Below are 22,169 nucleotides of genomic sequence, written 5' to 3' on the forward strand. Positions count from 1 at the left end.
AGGTGCCCCAGTCCCCCCACCTACAGGCCCATATATCCCTTATATCCCTTCCAGGTACCCCAGTCCCCCCTCCTACAGGTCCATATATCCCATTAATCCCTTCTATTTGCCCAAGTCCCCCCTCCCACAGGCCCATATATCCCTTATATCCCTTCCAGGTGCCCCAGTCCCCACTCCTACAGGTCCATATATCCCTTATATCCCTTCTAGGTGCCCCAGTCTCCCCACCTACAGGCCCATATATCCCTTATATCCCTTCCAGGTGCCCCAGTCCTCCTCCTACAGGTCCATATATCCCTTATATCCCTTCCAGGTGCCCNCCTTCCAGGTGCCCCAGTCCTCCTCCTACAGGTCCATATATCCCTTATATCCCTTCCAGGTGCCCCAGTCCTCCTCCTACAGGTCCATATATCCCAATAATCCCTTCTAGGTGCCCCAGTCTCCCCTCTTACAGGTCCATATATCCCTTATATCCCTTCCAGGTGCCCCAGTCCCCACTCCTACAGGTCCATATATCCCTTATATCCCTTCTAGGTGCCCCAGTCCCCCTCCTATAGGTCCATACATCCCTTATATCCCTTCTAGGTGCCCCAGTCCCCCTCCTATAAGTCCATAAATCCCTTATATCCCTTCTAGGTGCCCCACTCCCCCCTCCTGCTCAGTCCATGCCCACCTGGGATGCTGGCCCGGGGAATGATGGGGATGATGGGGGACAGCACACGCTCCTCCAGCTCCGGTTTGGCCTCGCTGAGCAGGGGGAAGCGCAGCAGCTCCTCACCCAACACGCTCTCAGGGGACGAGGCAGGGACGATGCTGTCAGGGGAATCGCTGTCGTCGTCGCTCTCCATCCTATAGGGGGACAAAGGTGTCACACCAACACCAACACCACCCATAGCAGGGGCTGATGGCACCCACAGAAACATAGAATGACCTGAGTTGGAAGAGACCTCAAGGATCATGTAGTTCCAACCCCCCTGCCTGGCAAGGCCACCAAACATCCACATTTACTAGATCATGTTGCCCAGGAGACCCCATAGATCCCCATAGAGACCCCATAGACCCCCATAGAGACCCTATAGAGACCCCATAGACCCCCATAGAGACCCATAGAGACCCTATAGAGCCCCACAGATCCCCATAGAGACCCCACAGATCAGGTTGCCCAGGGCCCCATCCAACCTGGCCTTGAACCAAGGATGGGGCATCCACAATCTCCCTGAGCAGCCCATTCCAGGACCTGACCACTCACCTAGTAAAGAACTTCCCCCTATCATCCAACCTAAATCTCCCCTCTTTTAACTTAAATCCATTTCCCCTTGTCCTGGTATTATCAGCCCTTTCGAAGAGCCATGGGGATGGGCTCACCTGACATCCTCGGTCTGGTTGTGCGGAGGGGTGGGAAGAGCTGCCAGCAGGTCCAGGCTCTTCACCTCCACGGCTGGCGTGTCTGTATAGGGACAGGATAAAGGGGATGGGATGGGGGTGATGGGGTGGGCGCCATGGGGTGGGTGCCATGGGGTGGGCGCCATGGGGTGGGGTGGGCGTCATGGGATGGGGTGGGGGTCATGGGATGGGATGGGGGTCATGGGATGGGATGGGGGTCATGGTATGGGGTGGGATGGGTGCCATGGGATGGGATAGGATGGGTCTCATGGGCTGGGCTGGGTGTCATGGAATGGGATGGGATGGGCCTCATGGGATGGGATGGGTGCCAAGGGATGGGATGGGATGGGATGGGTGTCATGGGATGGGATGGGGTAGGATGGGTGTCATGGGATGGGATGGGGTAGGATGGGTGCCATGGGATGGGATGGGTGCCATGGGATGGGATGGGTGCCATGGGATGGGATGGGATGGGTGCCATGGGATGGGCTGGGTGTCATGGAATGGGATGAGATGGGTGCCATGGGATGGGATGGGTGCCATGGGATGGGATGGGGCTGTGCCACCCTGCACCGACCCCACTCACCTTTCTGGGGTTCCCGGGCCGACTCTGCGTCCTTGTGCTGCTCACCCAACTCCTCAGCAGCCGTGACTCCATTCACCATCTTCTGCTGCACGGAGGGGGGTGGCGTGGGGGGCAGCGAGGAGGGCGGCGTGGGTGGATTGCTGAGGTTGTTCTGGGGGGGTTGGGGGATACAGGGGAGTATGAGAGGGTTGTTTGAGCCCCCTACACCCCTCAGGTCGGGGTGGGAGGTGTAGGAATAGCCCCCTCACCTTGGTGAGCAGCTGGGAGTAGTAATCGGGCACGCTGTCCAGCACGGCGCTGCCGAAGGCGCCTCGTAGCTGGCTCTTCCCATTGATGGGGCTGCTGCCAAAGGGAGCGAAGAGGCTGAAGTTGGCTGTGATGGTTGGTTCAGTCAGAGGCAGCAGAGAGAGCTCCTGTGGGCAGAGAGGGGATATAGGGTTAGGAATGATCCCATACCAGTGATAGGGGTGGGCTCACACCGCAGCCCCGCTGCCCCACACCTGTTTCAGCTTCATTAGAGCCTCCCCAGGCCGCAGCCCCTCGTCCTTGCGCAGCTTCTTGCGTGAAGCTGGGACCCTCTCGTTGCCCTTCTGCACCCGCTTGGGTTTGGCAGCCACCGGCTTGCGGGCAATGGAGGGGTCCTGGGGAACAAAAGCACAGCCATGCAGAGCACACCCCTAAGATCAGCCCCACAGCCCCCCATCCCACAGCCCCCCCATCCCACAGCCCCCCATCCCACAGCCCCCTACTCACCTCCCGGCCCAGCAGCACCGGTTGTGGCCGTGGCTCCATGGCGGTGCCCCGGTTCTCCATGTGCCCATTCAGCTCCCCTGGGCACTGTGCTGACAGCTGCACGTTCTTGGCCCGCAGCAGCTTCTGCAGCAGGAGGTGCCCGGCCTCAGAGCGGCTGCCTGGCACCATTGGGCTGCTGCCCTGGGCAGCCCCATTCTCCCCGTTGGCCTCAGGTTTGGCTGCTTCATCCCCATCCGTCTCACATTGCACCGCCGCCGCCGCCTCCTCCTTCAGCTCCTGCTTCACCAGCACCTGGGGGGGCTCAGCCCCATTGATGTGGGTCTCACCGGGGTCGGCTGCGTCTGCACCGGGCACCTCAGGGTCCCAGCGTGCTGCATTGGGTGCCAGCCCCTGCTCTGCCGGGCTGGGGGCTGAGGCCGGGACCCCCGGTGACGTCTTCTTTGGCTCTTGGGGGCTCTGCTCGGGGCTGGCCAGCTGCTGGGGGGCACAGCCCACACCCAGGGACGAGGGGGCTGGGGGTGTGGGGAGCTGAACGAGGCCAGGCTGGGGACCACGTGCAGCCAGGGCTGCTTGCACCAGCTCAGCCAGGGGCTGCTGCGGGGTGGGGGGCTGCCCTCGTGCCCCCTGCTCCTCCGCCGGGACCCCCGCCCGGGCCTGGAAGAGGGGTCCCAGCGGGCGGGGGGGCTGACGCACCTGGGGACCGTGCTCTGGGGGCTGCCCAGGGAAGGGGCCGGGCTGCCGGAGCGCCTGGCTCTGCTGCAGGAGGTTCTGCTGGTGCCGCTGCACCAAAAGGGCCTGGAGCTGCTGCTGCTGCTGCGGGGTCAGGTGCCGCAGCTGCGGGTTCTTGGCCAGGACCCCTTGGAGCTGAGCCCTGATCTGACCCATCAGCGGCCCCGGGACCTGCCCCAGCCCTGGGGACAATGTGCTGGCACTGCCTGGCTGCGATACCGGCCCCGCTTTGGGGCTCTGGAGCCGTGGGGGCTGTGGTTGGCCCTGCTGGGTGCCCACCGGCCCCTTACCCGGCTCCGCAGCCCCCGTGGTGTCCCCATGTGGCTCAGGGCGAGTGGCCCCGGGGCTTTGCGGTGGGGCAAGCAGGGACCCCGGCGCAGCAGCTGCCCGCAGCCCCGGCTGGGTGGGCACGGAACCCAGGACCCCCGGCTGAGGGGAGCCCAAGAGGAGCTGCTGCCCTTGCCCCAGCTCAGCCTGATGTTTGGGGGCTTGGGGCTCACCCAGCCCAGCGGGGTTGGGGGGTCCCTGCTGCTCCCCTCCGTGCAGCTGCCCCCCGCTCTCGCTGCCCTCTGCAGGCAGAGTGCCACCCTCTGCTCCTCCAGGCTGCTCCTTGGCAGCCAGGACAGCCGGGGCCGACTGCATTCCCTGACTCATGTGCAGCACGGAGGGGGGGGTCTGGCCCATCGCCCCGTGCTGCTGAAAGTGCTGGATGGGGGGCTGCCCCTGGCCCAGCCCCACCAGGCCCTGCTGGGCTGCTGCCCCTGAATTCTGCTGCTGTGGGGCCAGCAGTGCCCGGGGCTGCCCCAACTGCTGGGACAGCACGAGTCGGTGGCTCAGCATCCCCGGAGTCTGCGGCGAACCCAGCACCCGCTGCTGGTGGGGGGCCAGCAGGACCTGCCGCTGGGGTGCGGGGTGACCCAGCACTGCCTGGTGCTGCAGCCCTGCTGCATGGCCCAGCAAACCCGACTGCTGCTGCTGCTGCTGCTGCTGGGGGGAAAGCTGCTGCACCAGCAGGCTCTGCTGGCTGCCCATCAGCCCCGGCTGCTTGGGCACCATGGGCTGCCCCATAGCTCCTGCTTGTGGGGTGGCTGCTGGCTGCTGCTGCCCCAGCAAGTTGGGCTGCCCTACCATGGCTGCCTGTTGCATGGAGCCTTGTCCAAGGATGCCCGGCTGCTGCATCGAGGTCTGTGCCATGACACCCTGCTGCTGCTGCTGCTGCATGGAGCTTTGTCCCATGACCCCTGCTTGCTGCATGGAGGCCTGCGCCATAACACCAGGCTGCTGCATTGATGTCTGTGCCATGATCCCTTGCTGCTGCATGGATGCTTGCCCCATAACGCCAGGCTGCTGCATCGATGTCTGCGCCATCATGCCGGGCTGCTGCATGGAGGCCTGTGCCATCACTCCCTGCTGCTGCTGCATCGAGCTCTGTGCCAAAATACCTGGCTGCTGCATTGCTGCTTGCCCCATGACACCTTGCTGCTGCATGGATGCTTGTCCCATGACGCCAGGCTGCTGCATCGTCTGTGCCATGATGCCTTGCTGCTGCTGCATTGCTGCTTGCCCCATCATGCCCTGTTGCTGCTGCATCGACGCCTGTGCCATCACACCCTGCTGCTGCATCGGTGCTTGTCCCATCAAGCCCTGTTGCTGCATCGACGCCTGTGCCATGACGCCCTGCTGCTGCATTGAAGCCTGTCCCATCACCCCAGCTTGCTGCATGGGTGCCTGGCCCATAACACCTTGCTGCTGCTGCTGCAGCGACACCTGCCCCAGCATGTTCTGCTGCTGCTGCTGCAGTTTCTGGGCCAGCTGCATCCTCTGCAGCTGCCTCTCCTGCATCAGACGGCTGTCTGCGCTCAGCCCACGCAGCGCAGGGTTCCCAGAGAAGAAAGCATTGGATGTGCCGGGCACCGGCGCGTTGCCCACTGCCTGCTGGCCCATGAAGGACAGTCCCTGCTGCACGGCCATGGATACACCACCCTGCGGCAGCCGCAGCCCCCCAGGCTGCCCCGGCTGCTGGCCGAGCCCTTGGGCCCCCACCACGGTCCCTGCAGGCTGCTGGATGCCGTGAGCAGAGAGGAGCTGCCCGGGGAGCTTGGACATGAGGCGGGGGCTCTGCGAGGGGCTCAGGGCCATGACGGCTGATGCTTGGTGCTGGTGCTGCTGCTGCTTGTTGCGATACTCAGCCATCAGGTTGGTGTGCTCCTTCTGCTGCTTCCGCACCTGCAGGGGGGGTTTGGGGGGTGAGTAATACAGCACAACCCACTCAGGACCCGCACCCACCCTCAGAGCCTCCTTTACCTGGTCCAGCTGCTTCTGGATCTTGCTCTGCTGCTCCGTAACCAGCTTCAGTTTCTCTGCATCAGCCTCTGGGAACTCCCGTCCTGCTTTCTTGGCCGTGCGTTGCTTGGCGCAGAGAGCTTTGCGAGACTTGCGGTGCGCCCCGATCTGCTCCTCCAGCACCTTCAGCTGCATCTGCAGGAGCTGCTGAGTGTGGAACAGCCACTCCTCGTACTGACGCTGGTCGGCCTCGTCTATAGGGGGACAGGAGGGGGTTCAGATCAGTGGGGTCCCAGCCCAGACCTCAGCTCAGCTCAGCCCATAGCTGAGCCCCCCCACTGACCCCCCCACTGCCTCAGTACTCACTGATAACACCTTGAGCGAAGGTGGGAGGGTTGGGGCGGGCCTGGGCTGGGTCAGTGCCACTCCGTTCCTGGAATAGAGGACATTAGGGCTGTGCCCCCTTCTCCTATTCCCCCCCCAGCGCCCCCAGTTACCCAGCAGACAACAAAGCTGCTGGTCTACGTGGCTCCTACCCAGCAGGGACTCCAGCACCGAGCCAGGCACCCTCGAGGGCATTGCCCCCATTGCATCCCACTCACCTGCCCGCTCCCTGCCAGCATGTGGTTCTGCATCTCTGAGACAGCCGGGCCTCCCGAGAGCCGCTGGGCCAGCAGGGAAACCTGTTGCCTTTGGGGAGACACAGAGAGAGACACAGAGATCAGACAAGGAGATAAAGGATGAGATGCAGCCAATGGGTCCTATGTACCCCACACCCTGCTGTGGCCCTTACCTGTTCATCCCTGGGGCCACCCCAATGCTGCCCTGGGCCATCACCTTCTTGATGCCCTTCAGTGCCACCATCTTGGCTTTGGCAATGGGGTCCATGATGTCCTCAGCAGCAAATTTGTCCAGGTCTGTGAGAAGAGATGGGGTGAAATTAGTCTGTGATCACCTGGGGATGATGCTGCGAGTGGTGCATCCCCATACCCACATCTCTGACCCAAAAAGGGGGTGGTTACCCCAACCAAGGCAACACCTACCTGTGTCTGGGAAGAAGCTGTTGGCCAACTGCTGCTGCATGACAAGCTGGGGGGGCTTCAGACCCAGGTTGGGCGGCTGCACCCCGGCCATTGGCTTCTGCACCAGCACCTGCTGCTGGCTCTGCTGCGGCTGCGCCAGGGCCACCTGCACACCATGGGGGGCAGCCAGGACGTGGGGCTGCCCGGTGGCCATGCCCATATGGGGGCCCAGAGCCGGGCCCTGCTGGGGGGTCCCAAGCCGAGGGGGCTGCGGTGGCATTAACTGAGGTCTGGCCACCAGCCCCAGCTGCAGGGGGGGCTGCGGGGTGCCCATGCGGGGTGGCTGTGCATCCAATGGCTGCGTGGCCGCGTGCAGCATGGGGTGCCCCGGGGTGGGGAGTTGGGGGGTACCCCGCGGCAGGTGGGCCGACATCTGCTGCTTCTTCTGCAGCTCCTTCTTCTCGTGCTCCAGGAGGTCCTCGATGAGCAGGGGCAGCTCGCTGGCCACCAGGGAACTCTCCATCTTGTCCAGCTCATCCGCAGGCGAGTGCCGCGTGCTGCCCAGCCCCAGCGCCCCACTGTCCAGCTCAAACTTCTCCAACAAGGGGTTGTTCTGGCTGCCCAGCTGGGCAGGGGGCAGCCCACGCCCGGCGCTGACATAGGGGTCTTTCTCCAGCGTGGAGCCGCTGTTTGGGAAATGAGTCAAGCCGAGTCGAGCGGGGCCAGCATTGGGGCTCAGGAGGGTCTGGCTGGGTTTGAGGCTCAGCCCCAGAGACGCAGAGATCTTATCCGTGCCCTGCAAAGCCTCTGATTTGACAGGGAGCCGCTCGGAGCTGCCAGCAGTGAATTGACAAGGCGAGGTCTTCAGACATCCATCCTCCAGTTTGGGTTTGACATCGGTGGGCAGCGCGGCCGCCTTCGCCTCCATAGTTTGTGCCTTGAAGGACGGGTCTGGGGGCAGCGCGGTGCCGGGCACCAGCCCCTCTTTGGGCACATCGTGTTCCTCCGCTGTCGGTGCTGCATCTTTGCCATCCCCGGGGTCAGGGAGCTTCAAGCTGGGTCCCGATGGCTCCGTCTTGAGCTGTGCCTCACGCTCTGCCTTCTCGTTGGCCGACTCGACCAGGCGGAGGTGCTCGTTGAAGATGTCCTTCTTGTCCCCAGTGTCCAGCTCGGGGTCAGTGTAAGCCAGCAGGTCGAACTCGTCACCATTCAGCAGGTCGTCCAGGTGAGGATCCGCCGTCTCCAAGCTGTCCAGGTTACCCAAATCATCGTCCCCTTTGGCCACGTCCGGATCCAGGCTCAGGTTCGCCAAATCATCATCGTCTTCCAAGTCCTTGTGGGAGCCAAAGTCATCATCCAAGTCGGGCTCCACCGGCACCTCGCAGGGCAGCCGCCCACCCTCCAGGCTCAGGTGGCTTTTCCCAGGGGCTGGAGCCGGAGCAGCACCGTCCTTGGTGCCATCGGGGCGCAGAGAGGAGCCAGAAGACAGCGGGCGTGGGGGGACGTGCTGCAGATCCAGGGCAGGGGTGGGCAGCTGGGCGGGGGGCACCGCTTTGCTGTGCAGCTGGTGGTGGCTGTTGCTCACCTCGGTGCCCTGCGGAGACGCGGGCGGCAGCGGAACCACCGGCATCTTTTGGGGCTGCAGTGCTGGGGTAGGGAGAGCCTGCATGGGCACCACCGGGGCACAGAGGGGCTGTGGGGTGCCCTCCTCACCGGGCAGGAAAAAACGAGGCCGAGGGGGTTGGGGGGTGAAGGGGGAACCCACGATCCCACCGGGTCCCTTCTGCATGTTGTGTCGCAGCTCGATGAAGGGTGCACCCAGGGTGCTGGGGGATGCAGGGACCGGCTCGGCGGGTGCTGGGAGGCGGGTGCCCAGGCTGCCCACGGGGGTGCTGGCAGCTGGGGGAGCGAAACGGGAGGCGACGGGGAGACGTAGGGCTGCCTGCTGCTGCTGCCAGAGGTGCTGCTGAGGGGACAGCGCTGGGAAGACTCCACGGGGGTAGAAGGCCTGGGGGGGCCCAACTGCAGCCCTGTAAGATGGCACAGTGTTGAGATGCTGCCGTGGCCCCAAACCCACCATGCATGCAACACCACACAGTATCTTGCCCCCCTTGGCCCCAAACCCACCACACATGGGATGCCCCATGGTCTCTTGACCCCAATGGCTCTGCTATGGCCATACACCCACCACTCACGGGACACCCCATGGCATCCTGACTCCCCTGAGCATCCCACAAAGCCAAAACAACCCCATCTCCCCACATCACATCCTGCAAACATTGCCGGCACGCACCTCTCTGACCCCCCCCCCCTTATCTTGGAGCCCCCAGCCCCACTGCACACATCTACAGCACTCACCTCCCATTGATGTCCATTGCAGCCGGCGTGGCAGCTGGTGGGGGCCGGGAGAGCCGCTCATCCTGCACAAACGAGGCTGTCTGCACCATAACAGAGCCAGGCAGCTTCCCACTGCTGGCTGCAGTGGCCAGCGTCCCCAGGAGACTCTTATCCTAGGAGAGAAGGCCACGGCATCACCCCATATATCCACACCAACTTCCATGCTGCATCCCTATGTGTTCCATCCTACCTGTGGCTGTTGGTAGGTGGCCATGCTGCGGCTCAGCTCATAGGGTTGGCTGCTGGAATCAGGAGCCCAGGCTGACGGGGATGCTGTGGCCGCTGCTGCTGCGCTCTCCTTCTCCTGCCGCAGGTTGTTGCGTTGGATCTGCTGACGGATGAGCAGCTCACGGAGCCGCTGGCGCTGGGAGGATGAAAACATCGGGGGTGAGAATGGGCACAAAGTGAGATCCAACCATCCCAAACCACGCACAAAGCATGGGCAGACCCTCAGCTGTGCCACCCCGCTGCCCACATCCCCTTTGTGGCTATAGGAATCCATCGCCAACCACAGAGACCCACATTGTTCTCTCCCAACCCATCCCAAACCCAAAAGGACGCAATACAACCACGGGTGAGGACTCACCTGCCTCTGCTTCTCCAGTTCTGACTGGCTCATGGTGCCCACGGCCCCATCCTGCCCACCAGGCAGCTCGGCCAGGTCACGGTTTGGGGGTGCTGAGAGCCCCGCAGCCGATTCCTCCCTTTTATCAGCCCCCACTGCAGGTCGGGGCAGGAAGGCAATGCTGGCATCCGGCTGTTGGGGGGCACTGGGGGGCTGCTGGGGCAGCACCGACGGCGGCCGGAGGGGTGAGAGGCTGTAAGAGGGGTCGGAAGCCCCGGTGCCCAGCGGGCTGCTGGCTTGGTGGAAAGCAGGGGACGAGGTGTAGGCTGAGCTCTGGGGTTTACCAGGTACAAAATGGCTGTTGATCCCATGGGGTTGGTGGGATGGGGAGCCCTTGAGCGGCTCAGAGACGGATGGGGGGAAGGTAAAGCGCATGGGGGGTTGGCTGCCTGGGAAGACGCTGGCACCAGGGGAGCGGGTGAAGGGGGGCTGCTGCCCACCCGGTGCCTTGGTGTGGGGCTCACCTGCCAGGGTGCCCCCAAAGCCACCGGTGGCCGCCGGGCTGTGGGACAGCGGTCCTGGCTTGAAGCCTGGCTCCGGCATCTGGGGCCGAGGGGGTTTGTGCAAAGGGGTGAAAGGGTCCCGAGATTGAGGCCGGGAAGGTGGCTGGGAATAGGGATCCGGGGACTGGAAACGGGGAGTGACGGGTGATTGACAGAAAGCTTCGTTAGAGAGGGGCCGGGGGGTGAGCGGGGACTGGGAGCTGGATTGGGACTGGGGGCTGGCAGGGACACGGGTAAAGGGCTCCGAGGGCAGCGAGCGGGGTGGGAGGGAGCAGCAGGCATCAGGAGGGGGCTGCGGCCGGGGGGTGAGCGGGGGCTGCGTGTAGGGGTCGGGGTAGGGAGACTGGCGGTACAGATCAGGGTGACTGGGGGGCGAGGGGGCCAAGGGATGGGGGTCGGGGGGTCGGTGCCCCAGCCCTGGGCTCTGAGGCTCTACCTGAGAGACCCGAGGGGTCATGGGGGCTTTGAAGACATCGGCGGCCTTCAGCTCTGCAGTGGAGAGGTGAGGGCCGCCCGGGGAGTCCCCATAGCCCATAGTGGGCGTATAACTGGGCGAGCAGACCCCCAGGCTCCCCCCTTCCTCTTTCTTCACCTCGAGGCCCTTCTTCTGCTCCCCAAAAGGAAGGGGAGAGAGCAAAGCTTCGGAAGGGCGGGCGCCGGGGCTGCCCGGCACTGAGAGGTTGTCCAAAGAGGGACAACGAGGCTTCAGGAAGGGGTCAGGCGTCCCAGGTTGGTGCCGGGGGGTACCAGGAGGAGTGGGGTGGAAATCAGAGGATTGGGAGCCAGGGATGGAGCGGGGACCAGCCAAGGGTTGGCTGGGGAAGGGCTGGAAGGCAGCACCTGAAGTGGGGCTCTGTCCCAGGGGGGAAGAAAAGCGGGGTTCCAGCGTGTAGGAGGGCGCAGCACCATAGGGGTCGTGCGAAGGCACTTGGGCAGGGGACTGGGGTGGGAGTTTGAGGAAGAGCTCGCTGGGAGACTCCGGCCCCCCCCCTCCAGCACCCGGCTTCAGGAAGCCCTCGCCTGCAGCGGGGGGGCTGCTGATGTAGACGGGCTGCGTCCCTGGAGGCACCGGGATCCGCAGATGCAGCGAGGGTCTCTCCGGTTTGCGCAGTCCCTCCCCTTTGGTCTGCTTGTTGATCTGGCTCTCGGCCTGCTGCAGAAAGAGCCCGGCCATCAGGGCAGCGTGCCCAACCTCCCATATGGGGTTGGGGAAGGGGCTGATGGGGTTAAAAAGGGGGCTGCGCCAGGTCCCCCATAACTGGGACAGGGCCGCCGGGCACCTCTGGCCGCAGCACGTACCTTCTGCACCTTGTTGATGCGATGAGCCGCCCGGTTATCTTTGGCCTTTTGCTAACAAAGACACGAAGGCAGCTGACACGCAGCCCCCCCGGCAGCCCCTGCGCCCCCCCCCAACACCCCCCAATGCACCCCAAGCACTCACCAAATAGGGAGCTTTGTCCGCAGCGGGGACTTTCCTCCAGAGCTTCATGATCTGCTTGCAGCGGCTCGACCAGTCTGGGAGTCCGGTAGCAACAGAAGGAACAGCAAGAGAATAAAGTCAGCATTAACCCATACTTAGTGAGCCCACCCCACACAGGACACTTTTAGGACCCCCCCCTCCCCTTCTGGACCAACACCAAGGAGTTGGCAGCAAGTTCCCAACCATTGCTGCAAGCTCTTTAGTCCTACAGCTGTACAGCAAAGGGATTTGTTCCTATAGACAGGGACCATGAAGGGAGTCCGGTAGCAACAGAGGGAACAGCAAGAGGATAAAGTCAGCATTAACCCATACTTAGTGAGCCCACCCCACCCAGGACACCCTTAGGACCCCCCCCCCTCCCCTTCTGGACCAACACCAAGGAGTTGGCAGCAAGTTCCCAACTATTGCTGCAAGAAGCTCTTTAGCCCTGCAGCTGTACAGCAAAGGGATTTGTTCCTATAGACAGGGACCATGCAGCAGATGGGTTTGCTCCTCCAAATGGGACCCATAGTGACGCATAGTGTCCATAGACATAGCGTCCATCCTACCCCGTAACCCCTCCAGAGCCTTACCTGGATAATCCTGCTTGAGGTTGGGGAAGTTCATGTTGGCGTAGAGCACAGGTGAGATGGTGGAGAGCTCACCCAGCTCCTCGTCCTTCTCCCAGCGCTGCAGGCTGCGCTGGTTGTACGACAGCCCATCGCCCTCCCCCTCTGTCGTGGGGGTGGTGGGGGTGGAGGGGGTGGTGGCAGCTGAGCTGCTGGCCCAGGGGCTCTCGGGCTCACAGTGGTCTGGGCTGAAGAAGCCGCTCCGCTCTCTGTATGGGGAATTAAGCATCAGGAGGAAGAACCCCAATAATACATGTCTGCCCCCCAATGTGAGGGGCTGCCCCATCTCCCATAGCACCCACGTACCGGTTATCGAGGAACGGGGACTGGCAGACTCCTGGATATGAATCCAAGGAGACAGAACCAGAGAGTGAGCCCAGAGAAACGCTCCCTGCAAGTGAAGGAATGGAACTGTCAGACCCACTATTAGGCTGTGCCCACACCAAGAACCATCACACCCAAATCCCAACCATGTGCCCCAAAAATGCCATCCAAGATCCAAAATCCCCTCCGTGAACCCCCCAAAATCCCTTTTGCAACAAGAAATCCCACCCCATCTACCTTCCTAATTCAATTCCTAAAGGAAGAAGGAAAATACAGGGTTCCAAGACACAGAGCATCCACACACTGAGCTCAAACCAGGGGGGTCCTGCCCCTGCCCCCCCATTCCCACCCCCTGTGTGCACCCACCCTGCCCTGGCAGCTGGAGCTCCCCCTGCAGGAAGGGGCGCTGGGCCCGGCCGGGGTCCTGCCCTGCACCGCTGCCCTCCACGCAGTTGAGGGGCTGCTCCCCACGTTCAGCTGAGCCCAGCACGTCCTTGAAGAGCTGCTGCACGTCTTTGCTCTCCATCTTGGGCAGCTCTATAAGAGGGGGGGGAATAAAGAGGTGAGCCCCCAAACTCGCATTGAGGGAACAGAAAGGAAACACAGGGATGGTGATAGGGGGGTATCCCGCTCCCCTTCTCCCTGCTTATAGTAGGGAGGTGGGGATGGGGAAGGAGGTGATGGACCCTCACCCTCCGTGGGGATCTTGTCAAGGTCGGAGCTCAGCGCGCCCTCCCCGGGGGTGGCCGGTTTCTCAGCGTCCCCACGGTTCGGGGAGTCCTTGGGGTCATCGGTCCCTGCAAGGAGGGATTGCAGTGATACCCTCAGACCCCCACACCGAGACCCCTCACCCCTTCCCAGGCTCAGCCCCTAATCATGGCTCTCAAATACTTTATGAACACCAGAACTTCAAGTTGCCCTGCAAGACCATAGAGTGCAGCCAATAAAGTCCCACCCTACCTAGACTGTTCTCCATACCATAGGAGTACTCCCCATATGGGGAGGGGGGTTGGGGTCCCATTGGGGTCCCAGGGCTCACCCAGATCCTCGCCCTTCGTGTCATCCTTGCCGTCATCATCCAGAGCTGTAGCGCTGCCGTCTGTGCTGTCATCCCCTTCCAAGCACAGAGCTGCAGTGAGGATGGGGGTCCAAACCTCCCATCTCCCCCCACCCAGACACCCCCCAACACCACCAGGTATCCATTCCCAACCACCCACCCACCCAAAACCACCAGGTATCCATTCCCAACCACCCCCCCCCAGCCTTATGTCTTCATCAGCCCCTCTAGACTCACCTCGGGGATGAACGGGGGTCTCCCTCCTTTCCGGGGGGGTTCCCTGCAGAGCCCCAGCCACGTTGGGGTCCCCTTTGTGCCGTGGGGCACCCTGAGCCAAGGAGGGGCGGGCAGCTCCGTCCCCAACGCCCCCTGCTGCCAGCAGCGCCTTCCTGCTCAGGTCCATCAGTGCCTTCCCAAAGAAGGCCTCCTGCAAGGTAGAACCCACAGTCACAACCCCAGCACCCCCATAATGCAGCCCTGTGCCACCCCATCACCTCCACCCCGGCCACAACAGCTCCCCCATCCATCCCACCCCCATTGGTTCCCATTCTCTGCCCACCCCCCACCTGCAGGTACGGAGGGAACATGTCTTCCAGTTTGCTCTTTTTCCGTGCACGTCGTTTCTTCTTCTCATCCCCTTCAGCCGAGCTCGGATCCAGGCCACCCTCAGCAGGAAGGTCCCCTGGAGCCCCTACAAACAGCATCACCATCCCTGTTACAATCCCACCTCATTGGGGTGACCCCATACTGCAGGAAGAGCTCACGTATGGCACCATCACAGCAATACAAAATGTACCCTCCGGTCTCTCTCAATCCCCTGTTGATGGGGGGACCCCGTAGAGGGGAAGGGGAGCCCGTAGAGGGGAAGGGGAGCCCGTAGAGGGGAAGGGGAGCCCGTAGAGGGGAAGGGGAGCCCGTAGAGGGGAAGGGGAAGCCCGTAGAGGAAGGGGAGCCCGTAGAGGGGAAGGGAGCCCGTAGAGGGGAAAGGGGAGCCCGTTAGAGGGGAAGGGGGAGCCCGTAGAGGGAAGGGGAGCCCGCTAGAGGGGAAGGGGACCCCGTAGAGGGGAAGGGGACCCCATAGAGGGGAAGGGGACCCCATAGAGGGGAAGGGGACCCCATAGAGGGGAAGGGGACCCCATAGAGGGATATGGGACCCCATAGAGGGATATAGGGACCCCATAGTGGGATATAGGGACCCCATAGTGGGATATGGGACCCCATAGAGGGATATGGGACCGGCTCTGTGGGTCCATACCATCCTCTGGGTGCCCCTCTGAGCTCAGCCCTTCACGTCCCACTTCAGCCAGCACTGCTGGGACCTTCTTCAGGCGGGTGTGGGACTTACGCTGCCTCACCATGAAGCCACCAATGCCTGGGGATAGAGGAGCACGTATAGGTCACAGTGGGTCCCTGGGAGGCGTGGGGCTGTGGGCAGCCATAGGCAGCACTCACCAGGTCGGTAAGGTTTGCGCTTCCTCTTCTTGCACTCATCTGGGTCCTCCAGCCCCTTCCCCGAATCCACATCAACCCCCACGTCACGGTCGGGGCTGGCTGGAGCCTCCAGCTTGATCTCACACTCCATGTGCTCCACGCTCACTGTCAAGCAAGGAAAACACATCAGCAGGGCTCCCACAGCACCCCTTCCCACAGCCCCCCCATTGGGGAAGGCTCACCTTCAGCCTTGAGCAGCTCATCAGCATCCAGGTCGCCATCCTTCTTATCATCAGGCCCCAGGGGGTCGCCCCCCTCCAGCCCCCCGTCCCCATTCAGGGCACCCAGACGAGGGGCTTTGCGCTGCCTCCGTTTGTGCAGGGGGGACATGGTGAGGTTGCGCAGCACCGCCATGCCCGTCTCCGTCAGCCAGACACCCTCAAAGCGGAAATACTGGGGCTCTATGGGGACAAATCCAGTGTTGGTGGGGACAAAATAAAGCTGGGTGCACAGCCAGATCCCCATGGGGCCAATGGCACCCACTGCAGCACCGTACGTACCTGGCTCTTTGGCTTTAGCCAACATGTCTGGTGCAGGCGCAGGTGCTGCAGGGGGGTGAAGCAGACACAAGTGAGTCCTCACTGCCCCACAGCCCCCAGACCCACAGGTTCCCCCACCCCCCGGGTGCTCCACCTGCTGGTTTGATCACGTAGGGCTGGCAGGCGCTGCAGTCAAAGCCTTCATCCGCTGCCTGCTCCACCTCCTCCTCGGTGAAGAGGCTGTCGCACGCCGCATGCAGCCACCTGTGGGCAAGCATGGAACCATCACACACCCCAGCCACCCCATAGACACCCAAGGAGCAGCTGCTCCCATTGGGATGCATTGGAACAGGGACACTACCCCATGCACAACAGCAGCATGGGATGAGACCCTGTGATGCTCACACAGCAGGATCCCCCCCTATGCAGCTCCAAAGCAGACACACATCGAACCCAAGCCACAAATAGGGCTGAAACCCCCCCCGGACCCCCTCCCAGACCCACACGCTGTGGGACTCACCGATCGCAGTGACGGCACTGGATGAGCAGATCGTCCTCCACGTATTTCTCACGGCAGAAGGGACAAACCACAAGGCTGGCACAGGGCGCACAGTGCGTGTAGTTGTTCTGCCACTCACAGTGGAAGCCAGGGGAGGCCGCCCCGCACTGCACGCAGCACACACACCTAGAACAAGGGCAGGGGGTTCAACACCGGCCCCTCACAGCCCCCTATGTGCTCCCCCCCCCTCCCCAAGGACCCCTTGAAGCACCATTTGCACTTCCATCCGCCTTTGGGCACTGTCTGCAGCGGTGGGTCCAGGCAGTAGGTGTGATAGCTGATGTCGCAGTCGTCGCAGAGCAGGAGCCGGGATGGGTCGGAGGCTTTGCCACACACCTCACACACAATGCACTCAACGCAACGCCAGCCCTTCAGCAGCATCACCTTCGTGATCTAAAGACAGCAGGGTGAGCAGAGGGGCACAACACAAACAGCATCACCCCCTGTGTACCCCCCAGCCATAGGGGACAGTGGGCACAGCATCAGCCCCCCATTGCTGACCCCAGCCCTGCTCACCTTGCTGTTGACACAATAGGGGTGGTAGCACTGGGAGCACTGGGAACACGCCAGGAGATGCCCCTCAGCGCCGCGTCCAAAGCTGCCGCACACCACGCACATGTCCTGCGGGATGGAGGTGTGAGGGGAGCACAGGGGACAAAGCCTTTTCCTTGCGTCCCATCTGCCCACCCGAAGCTGTTCTGCTCACCTGCATGAGCACAAACTTGTCTGTGTTGGAGAAGAGGACAACCGTGTTCTGCATCGTGTCGTCATCGTCTTCATCCTCCTCCTTGCTGGGTGAGCTCTCCACATCAGCGAGCTGAGAACAGAGCAGGGGGGCTCAGGCCCATGGACCCCCACTTGCCACACAGTTCAGTGGGCAACAGCCACAGCCCAGGGGGGGCACAAGGACACACACAGCAGCCCCTTCTCCCCTGGGGCTCAGCTCCACAACAGCCCTGTGCTGGTAGGATGAAGCCCCCCACCCCATAGCACTGCTTCCAGGATCCCAGCCCACCCCACATCGGCACCCTGAGGGCTCCCCAAGTCATTCTAAGGGACTGGGATGGAAGACATGGAGGGGACACACTCGGCTTAGGGCCACCCCAGCCCCCCACCCACCCCTACCCCAGCCCAGCCTTACCGCTAAAGTGTCAACAGACGATGTGGTCGACTTCAGGCGTGCACGGCCCCGGCCCCGGGTGCCATGGGACCCACCTCGGGGACGTCTCCGCCCAGGGAAGCTGCTGCTGCGACCCTAAGGCCAAAGGGAGAGGGGGGTTAACCCAACCAGAACCCACCGCACGCCTCAGCACTGACCCCATCCCACCCCATTGCCCTGGGGGGATGCTGGGGTCCCTCCTGTACCTGCTTGACTCGGGATCGCCCCGGGGAGCTGCGTCGCCGGCCCTTGTCTGCGTCCCCTTTGGCAGCCGGCTCAAACAGCAGCGAGTCGTCGGTCTCAGCACCCATGGGCAGCGACCCGGCGTCCTCCTTCTGCAGGCTGGCATCACCCGAGGCCGGCCCCAGGTCCAGGGACAGCGAGCCCCCACCTTCAGGGTCTGGCGAGCCCAGCAGCGGCTCTGAGCCAGGGAAGCTGCTGCTCGTGTCCCCCTGGCTCAGGTTGGAGATCTCATTGAGGATATCGGGCCGAGGGCGCAGGGTAGGAGGCTCTGGGCCCCCCTCATCCCCACGTTCCAGCAGCTTCTCCCCAGCCGTGCACACTTCCATGGGGGTCTCGAGGCCCAGCTCCTCTGGCTCCAGGAGCAGAGGGGATCCCTTGGATTCGGGGTTCCCCCCTGCCCGCCCTTCCTCCAGCCCGTCCTCCTCACTCAGCGGTGGGGAGCTCCCGCTGGTGCCCTCACGTTCCAGCCTCGGTGCTTCTTCTTCCTCCTCCTCCTCTTCCTCAGGCAGGCCCTGGAAGGGCCCCAGCTCTGGAGGTGGGCTGGCACGGGGGCCATCCCCAGGGGGGCTTCTCGATGAGTCGCCCTCACCACCACCCGTCTCCATCTCGTCATCCTCGGGGGGCTCAGCAGGGGCTGGGGTGCAGGCAGGGGAGCCCAGAGGGGGCGGCGGGGAGCCAGGGGGCTCCGTGTCCATGGCGGTGCTGGGGCTCCTGGGGGGCTCAGGCAGGGCTGGGGTGGGAGGCTCAGATACATCATCCTCTGTGATGTGAGGCAAGGGGTCTGGAGGGCGGGCAGGTGAGACGGCGCAGAGATCTGGGGGTTGAAGGTGGGGACAGTGATGATGTAACCCCCAGCAGAGCACCCCCCCCCTCAACCCCCAACACCTGTGTGCCCCCAGACCCACCTGGAGGAGCAGGGGGTGGCAGTGCCATCTCGGGGGGCAGCAATGGCTCCGGTTCCAGCTCCATCTCCTCTTCAGGGGGCACCTCTGGGGCCAGCTCAGGGGCTTCCTCTGCCACAGCCACCTCAGGGAGGAGACCTGCAGGACAGGGCATGGGTCAGGGGGGGTCACAGTGGGGGGCCACCTTCACTATTTATAAGGGGCTGGGGGCCCAAACCACGTCCCATAGCACAGCATCAAAGCATGAAAACAAGCAACAAAGAATCCCAAGTATGAAACCCTTTCATCCATGGGAAACAGAGTGACTGAGCTGGGGGTCCCCACTTACCTGGTGGTTTGGGGTCCTCCTCAGCAGGCAGCTCACAGGGGAGCAGCTCTTCAGGGTGCAGCTCTTCAGGGGCCGGCAGCTCGTTGACAGGCAGCTCCTTGGGCAGCAGTTCATCAGGAGGTGCTTCGTTAGCAGGCAGTTCATCAAGGTGCTGCTCGCTGGGGGCTGGCTCGTCAGGTGGCTGCTCAACAAGGGGCAACTCATCCAGCAGTGGCTTTTCGGGGGGCAGCTCCTCGGGGGGCTGCTCATCAAGTAATTCCTTGTCAGACGGCAGCTCGATGGGGGGCTGCTCATCCAAAGGGGGTTTTTCAGGGGGCTGCTCGTCCAGTGGTGGCTTTTCGGGGGGCATCTCATCAACACGGGGCTCATCGGGGGGCCGCTCATCCAGGGGCAGTTCATCAAGAGTAATCTCGCTGATGGGGGGCTTGATGGGGGGAGGCTTCTCAAGGGGCAGCTCATCAGGGGGTGATTTCTCCAGGGGCACCTCGCTCGGGGGTGATTTGATGAGGGGAGCTTCATCGGGGGGCAGCTCATCCAGAGATGGGCCATCGAGGGGGGTCTCGCTGGGGGCTGTTTCATTTGGGGGCAGCTCATCCAGGGGAGCGCTCTCGAGCAGCAGTTCATCAGGAGGGGGGTCGCTGTGGGGCGGTGGTTCATCGGGGGGCTGCGTGTTGGTGGGCAGCTCATTGGGGAGCAGCTTCTCAAGGGGGGGCTCTTCAGGGGACGCCTGGCTGGGTGCAGATTCCTCATGGCCCTGGGGTGTCTCCTTGGGGTCCCCCTCATGCTGTAGCTCCTCGTTGCATCCTGCAGGCTCAGGCTCCAGTGCAGGGATCTCTGCAGGCTCACTGCGCTCAGGGGACGTCAACCTGGATTGAGGGGGGGACACAATGAGGGGGTCAGGGTTGCAGATAACATCCCCTCCCCACCCCATTTCTCCAGGGCTGCGGGAACCATATTGTAGCTCCACAAAGTGGGTACCCCCAGGATCCCCACCATCCTCTCATCCCAACTCACGCCTGGGCAGGGGGTTCCAGCTGGGGGGCTCGTTCCTGCACCCCTTCGGCTTCCTTGGCTGCACGCTGCTGCTGGCAGCCCTCGCACACTGAGAAGCTCTGGTGCCATTGGCAGCCGGGGTCGAGCTCTGATGGACGTCGGCCACAATCTGAGCACACCCGGCAGTTCTGAGGGATAGAATACAAGTCAAGGTGGGTATCCACGCACCCCTGTGCTCCCCTATAAACAAACACGGGGCAGCAGGGCACACCTTGCACTTCCAGGAGTCAGCAGGGACGCCCTCGATGGCCGGCTCCATGCAGAAGGTGTGATAGCCCTTATCGCACGCCTCGCACACCAGCATCATGGAGTCCTCACCGTGCTGCCTGCGGGGCATAGGGGGAACATCAGGGCTGTCCTCCCACCCAGCTCCCATCCCCAATATGGGGTAAGGGGGGGGGGGATCCTCACCTGCAGGTCTGGCACACTTTGCACTCCGGGCATTGCCACCCTGAGCGTTTGCGGGGTGTCAGGGTGATGTCCAGGCAGGTGCCATGATAGTGCTGCCCGCAGCTGGTGCAGAAGAGCAGGTCCTGCAGGTCGCCCGGCCCATCGCAAACCACGCAGCGTGCATCCTCTGCACCGGGAGAAACGAGCATCACACACACCAGCAAACCCAACAGCCGGGCCTGACATTGTGCCCCCCATACACCCCCTTCCTTGGTTAATAAGAGGCAGAACCCAACACTCACCCATCTGCACCGCCTGGTCCACGTGCTCCGGACACAGCAACCGCAGCGTCTTCATGGATTGGAAGGAGCCACTGGCAGCAGCACAAGGGAAGTGGTAGAAATGGGAGCAGGCGGCCGCCCGACATGGGATGGTGGCCCCCAACCGCTGACAGTGTTCACATTTCTATAAGCAAAGCAGGCAGGGTTTATAGCACTGGGAGCTGAGAGATGCCACCCAAAGCTTGGAGATGGGTCCACACTGAGCTCCCATTGCCAACCCCCCCACACACAAAGATCCACTCACCTGTGAGATCCCTGAGAAAACAGCTCTGCCCACACCGCTCAGCCCCGCTGCGTCCTGCTCCACGCCGGCAGACCAGGCTGCGCAGCAGCGGTGAACCCAGCAGTGCCCTGCAGGGAAAGGCATCAAGAATGGGGGCATCAATGGGAACCCCAAGGATGGGGGGGGTCCCAGGGTGACCGCAGTACAGTATGGATCATGAAATGAGGGGGGCAAGGGGTACTGCAGGGTGAGGGATGATCCCAGGGTGATCACAGTATGGTATGGATCATGAAATGGGGGGGGAAAGGGGTACTGCAGGGTGAGGGGTGATCACAGGGGTCCATGGGATGAGGAGGACCTTAAGGGGTACTTCAGGATCCCATGGGATGAGGGGGACCCTGCAGAGTACTGTAGGATAATAGGGGGACCCCAGGGGGTACTGTAGGATGATGGGTGATCCCAGGATAAGGAGGATCCTAAGGGGTACTTCAGGAGCCCATGGGATGTGGGGGACCCCAAGGGGTACTGTAGGATAAGAGGGGGATCCCAGGGATGAGGAGGATCCTAAGGGGTACTTCAGGATCCCATGGGATGAGGGGGACCCCAAGGGGTACTGTAGGATGATGGGTGATCCCAGGGATGAGGAGGATCCTAAGGGGTACTTCAGGAGCCCATGGGATGAGGGGGACCCTGCAGGGTACTGTAGGATGATGGGTGACCCCAGGGATGAGGAGGATCCTAAGGGGTACTTCAGGATCCCATAGGATGAGGGGGACCCCAAGGGGTACTGTAGGATGATGGGTGATCCCAGGGATGAGGAGGATCCTAAGGGGTACTTCAGGAGCCCATGGGATGTGGGGGGACCCCAAGGGGTACTGTAGGATGAGAGGGGGATCCCGGGGGCCCGTGGGATGGATATGACCCCAAGGAGGAGGGGGTATCATTGAGATACATTGGAACCACACTCACCTGTTGGCTCAAAGAGCTGCACCGCTGCCACCCCCTCGGAGAATCCAACCTGTGCCAGCTCATCACCCACAGGGCCCAGCTCCGGAGGGGCCTCACCGAGACCCTCAGGGGTCTGCTGCCCCTTCAGCCCCTCCAATAAATCAGGTGCCGGCTCAAAGCGCTGCAGCTCCCGCTGCCCGTGCGGGCTCCAGTCCCCACAGTTACAGAGGGCGCAGCGACGGGCTGGTGTGCTGGGAGGGACAGAGAGTGTAAGGGACACACAGAACCCCCCCCTCACCCCAT

At 62.8% G+C, this 22,169-nt stretch overlaps 1 protein-coding gene across 1 annotated transcript in view; it reads right to left on the reverse strand.

Annotated features, from left to right (window-relative positions):
* KMT2D (lysine methyltransferase 2D) overlaps positions 1-22,169 on the reverse strand; it is a 30,246-nt gene that overhangs the window by 5,413 nt on the left and 2,664 nt on the right. Inside the window, exons 4-45 of the mRNA XM_032441061.1 lie at positions 21,888-22,117; positions 20,940-21,046; positions 20,657-20,819; positions 20,376-20,541; positions 20,176-20,290; positions 19,926-20,092; positions 18,912-19,777; positions 18,587-18,721; positions 17,645-18,495; positions 17,421-17,534; positions 16,986-17,096; positions 16,796-16,900; positions 16,491-16,672; positions 16,241-16,405; positions 15,875-15,984; positions 15,742-15,786; positions 15,424-15,642; positions 15,203-15,346; positions 15,006-15,122; positions 14,317-14,441; positions 13,988-14,177; positions 13,733-13,807; positions 13,386-13,490; positions 13,060-13,230; positions 12,676-12,760; positions 12,334-12,578; positions 11,723-11,796; positions 11,581-11,631; positions 9,740-11,434; positions 9,344-9,517; positions 9,115-9,266; positions 6,778-8,786; positions 6,528-6,651; positions 6,337-6,424; positions 6,101-6,167; positions 5,756-5,988; positions 2,723-5,677; positions 2,470-2,610; positions 2,218-2,382; positions 1,970-2,120; positions 1,366-1,447; positions 646-849 (exon numbers count right to left, since the gene is read on the reverse strand). Of these exons, the coding sequence (XP_032296952.1) occupies positions 646-849; positions 1,366-1,447; positions 1,970-2,120; positions 2,218-2,382; positions 2,470-2,610; positions 2,723-5,677; positions 5,756-5,988; positions 6,101-6,167; positions 6,337-6,424; positions 6,528-6,651; positions 6,778-8,786; positions 9,115-9,266; positions 9,344-9,517; positions 9,740-11,434; positions 11,581-11,631; positions 11,723-11,796; positions 12,334-12,578; positions 12,676-12,760; positions 13,060-13,230; positions 13,386-13,490; positions 13,733-13,807; positions 13,988-14,177; positions 14,317-14,441; positions 15,006-15,122; positions 15,203-15,346; positions 15,424-15,642; positions 15,742-15,786; positions 15,875-15,984; positions 16,241-16,405; positions 16,491-16,672; positions 16,796-16,900; positions 16,986-17,096; positions 17,421-17,534; positions 17,645-18,495; positions 18,587-18,721; positions 18,912-19,777; positions 19,926-20,092; positions 20,176-20,290; positions 20,376-20,541; positions 20,657-20,819; positions 20,940-21,046; positions 21,888-22,117 (13,473 nt within the window). The remainder of the gene's footprint in view (positions 1-645; positions 850-1,365; positions 1,448-1,969; positions 2,121-2,217; positions 2,383-2,469; positions 2,611-2,722; positions 5,678-5,755; positions 5,989-6,100; positions 6,168-6,336; positions 6,425-6,527; positions 6,652-6,777; positions 8,787-9,114; positions 9,267-9,343; positions 9,518-9,739; positions 11,435-11,580; positions 11,632-11,722; positions 11,797-12,333; positions 12,579-12,675; positions 12,761-13,059; positions 13,231-13,385; positions 13,491-13,732; positions 13,808-13,987; positions 14,178-14,316; positions 14,442-15,005; positions 15,123-15,202; positions 15,347-15,423; positions 15,643-15,741; positions 15,787-15,874; positions 15,985-16,240; positions 16,406-16,490; positions 16,673-16,795; positions 16,901-16,985; positions 17,097-17,420; positions 17,535-17,644; positions 18,496-18,586; positions 18,722-18,911; positions 19,778-19,925; positions 20,093-20,175; positions 20,291-20,375; positions 20,542-20,656; positions 20,820-20,939; positions 21,047-21,887; positions 22,118-22,169) is intronic.

Source organism: Coturnix japonica, linkage group LGE22C19W28_E50C23, assembly GCF_001577835.2.
Source record: "Coturnix japonica isolate 7356 linkage group LGE22C19W28_E50C23, Coturnix japonica 2.1, whole genome shotgun sequence".
Classification (NCBI taxonomy): domain Eukaryota; kingdom Metazoa; phylum Chordata; class Aves; order Galliformes; family Phasianidae; genus Coturnix; species Coturnix japonica.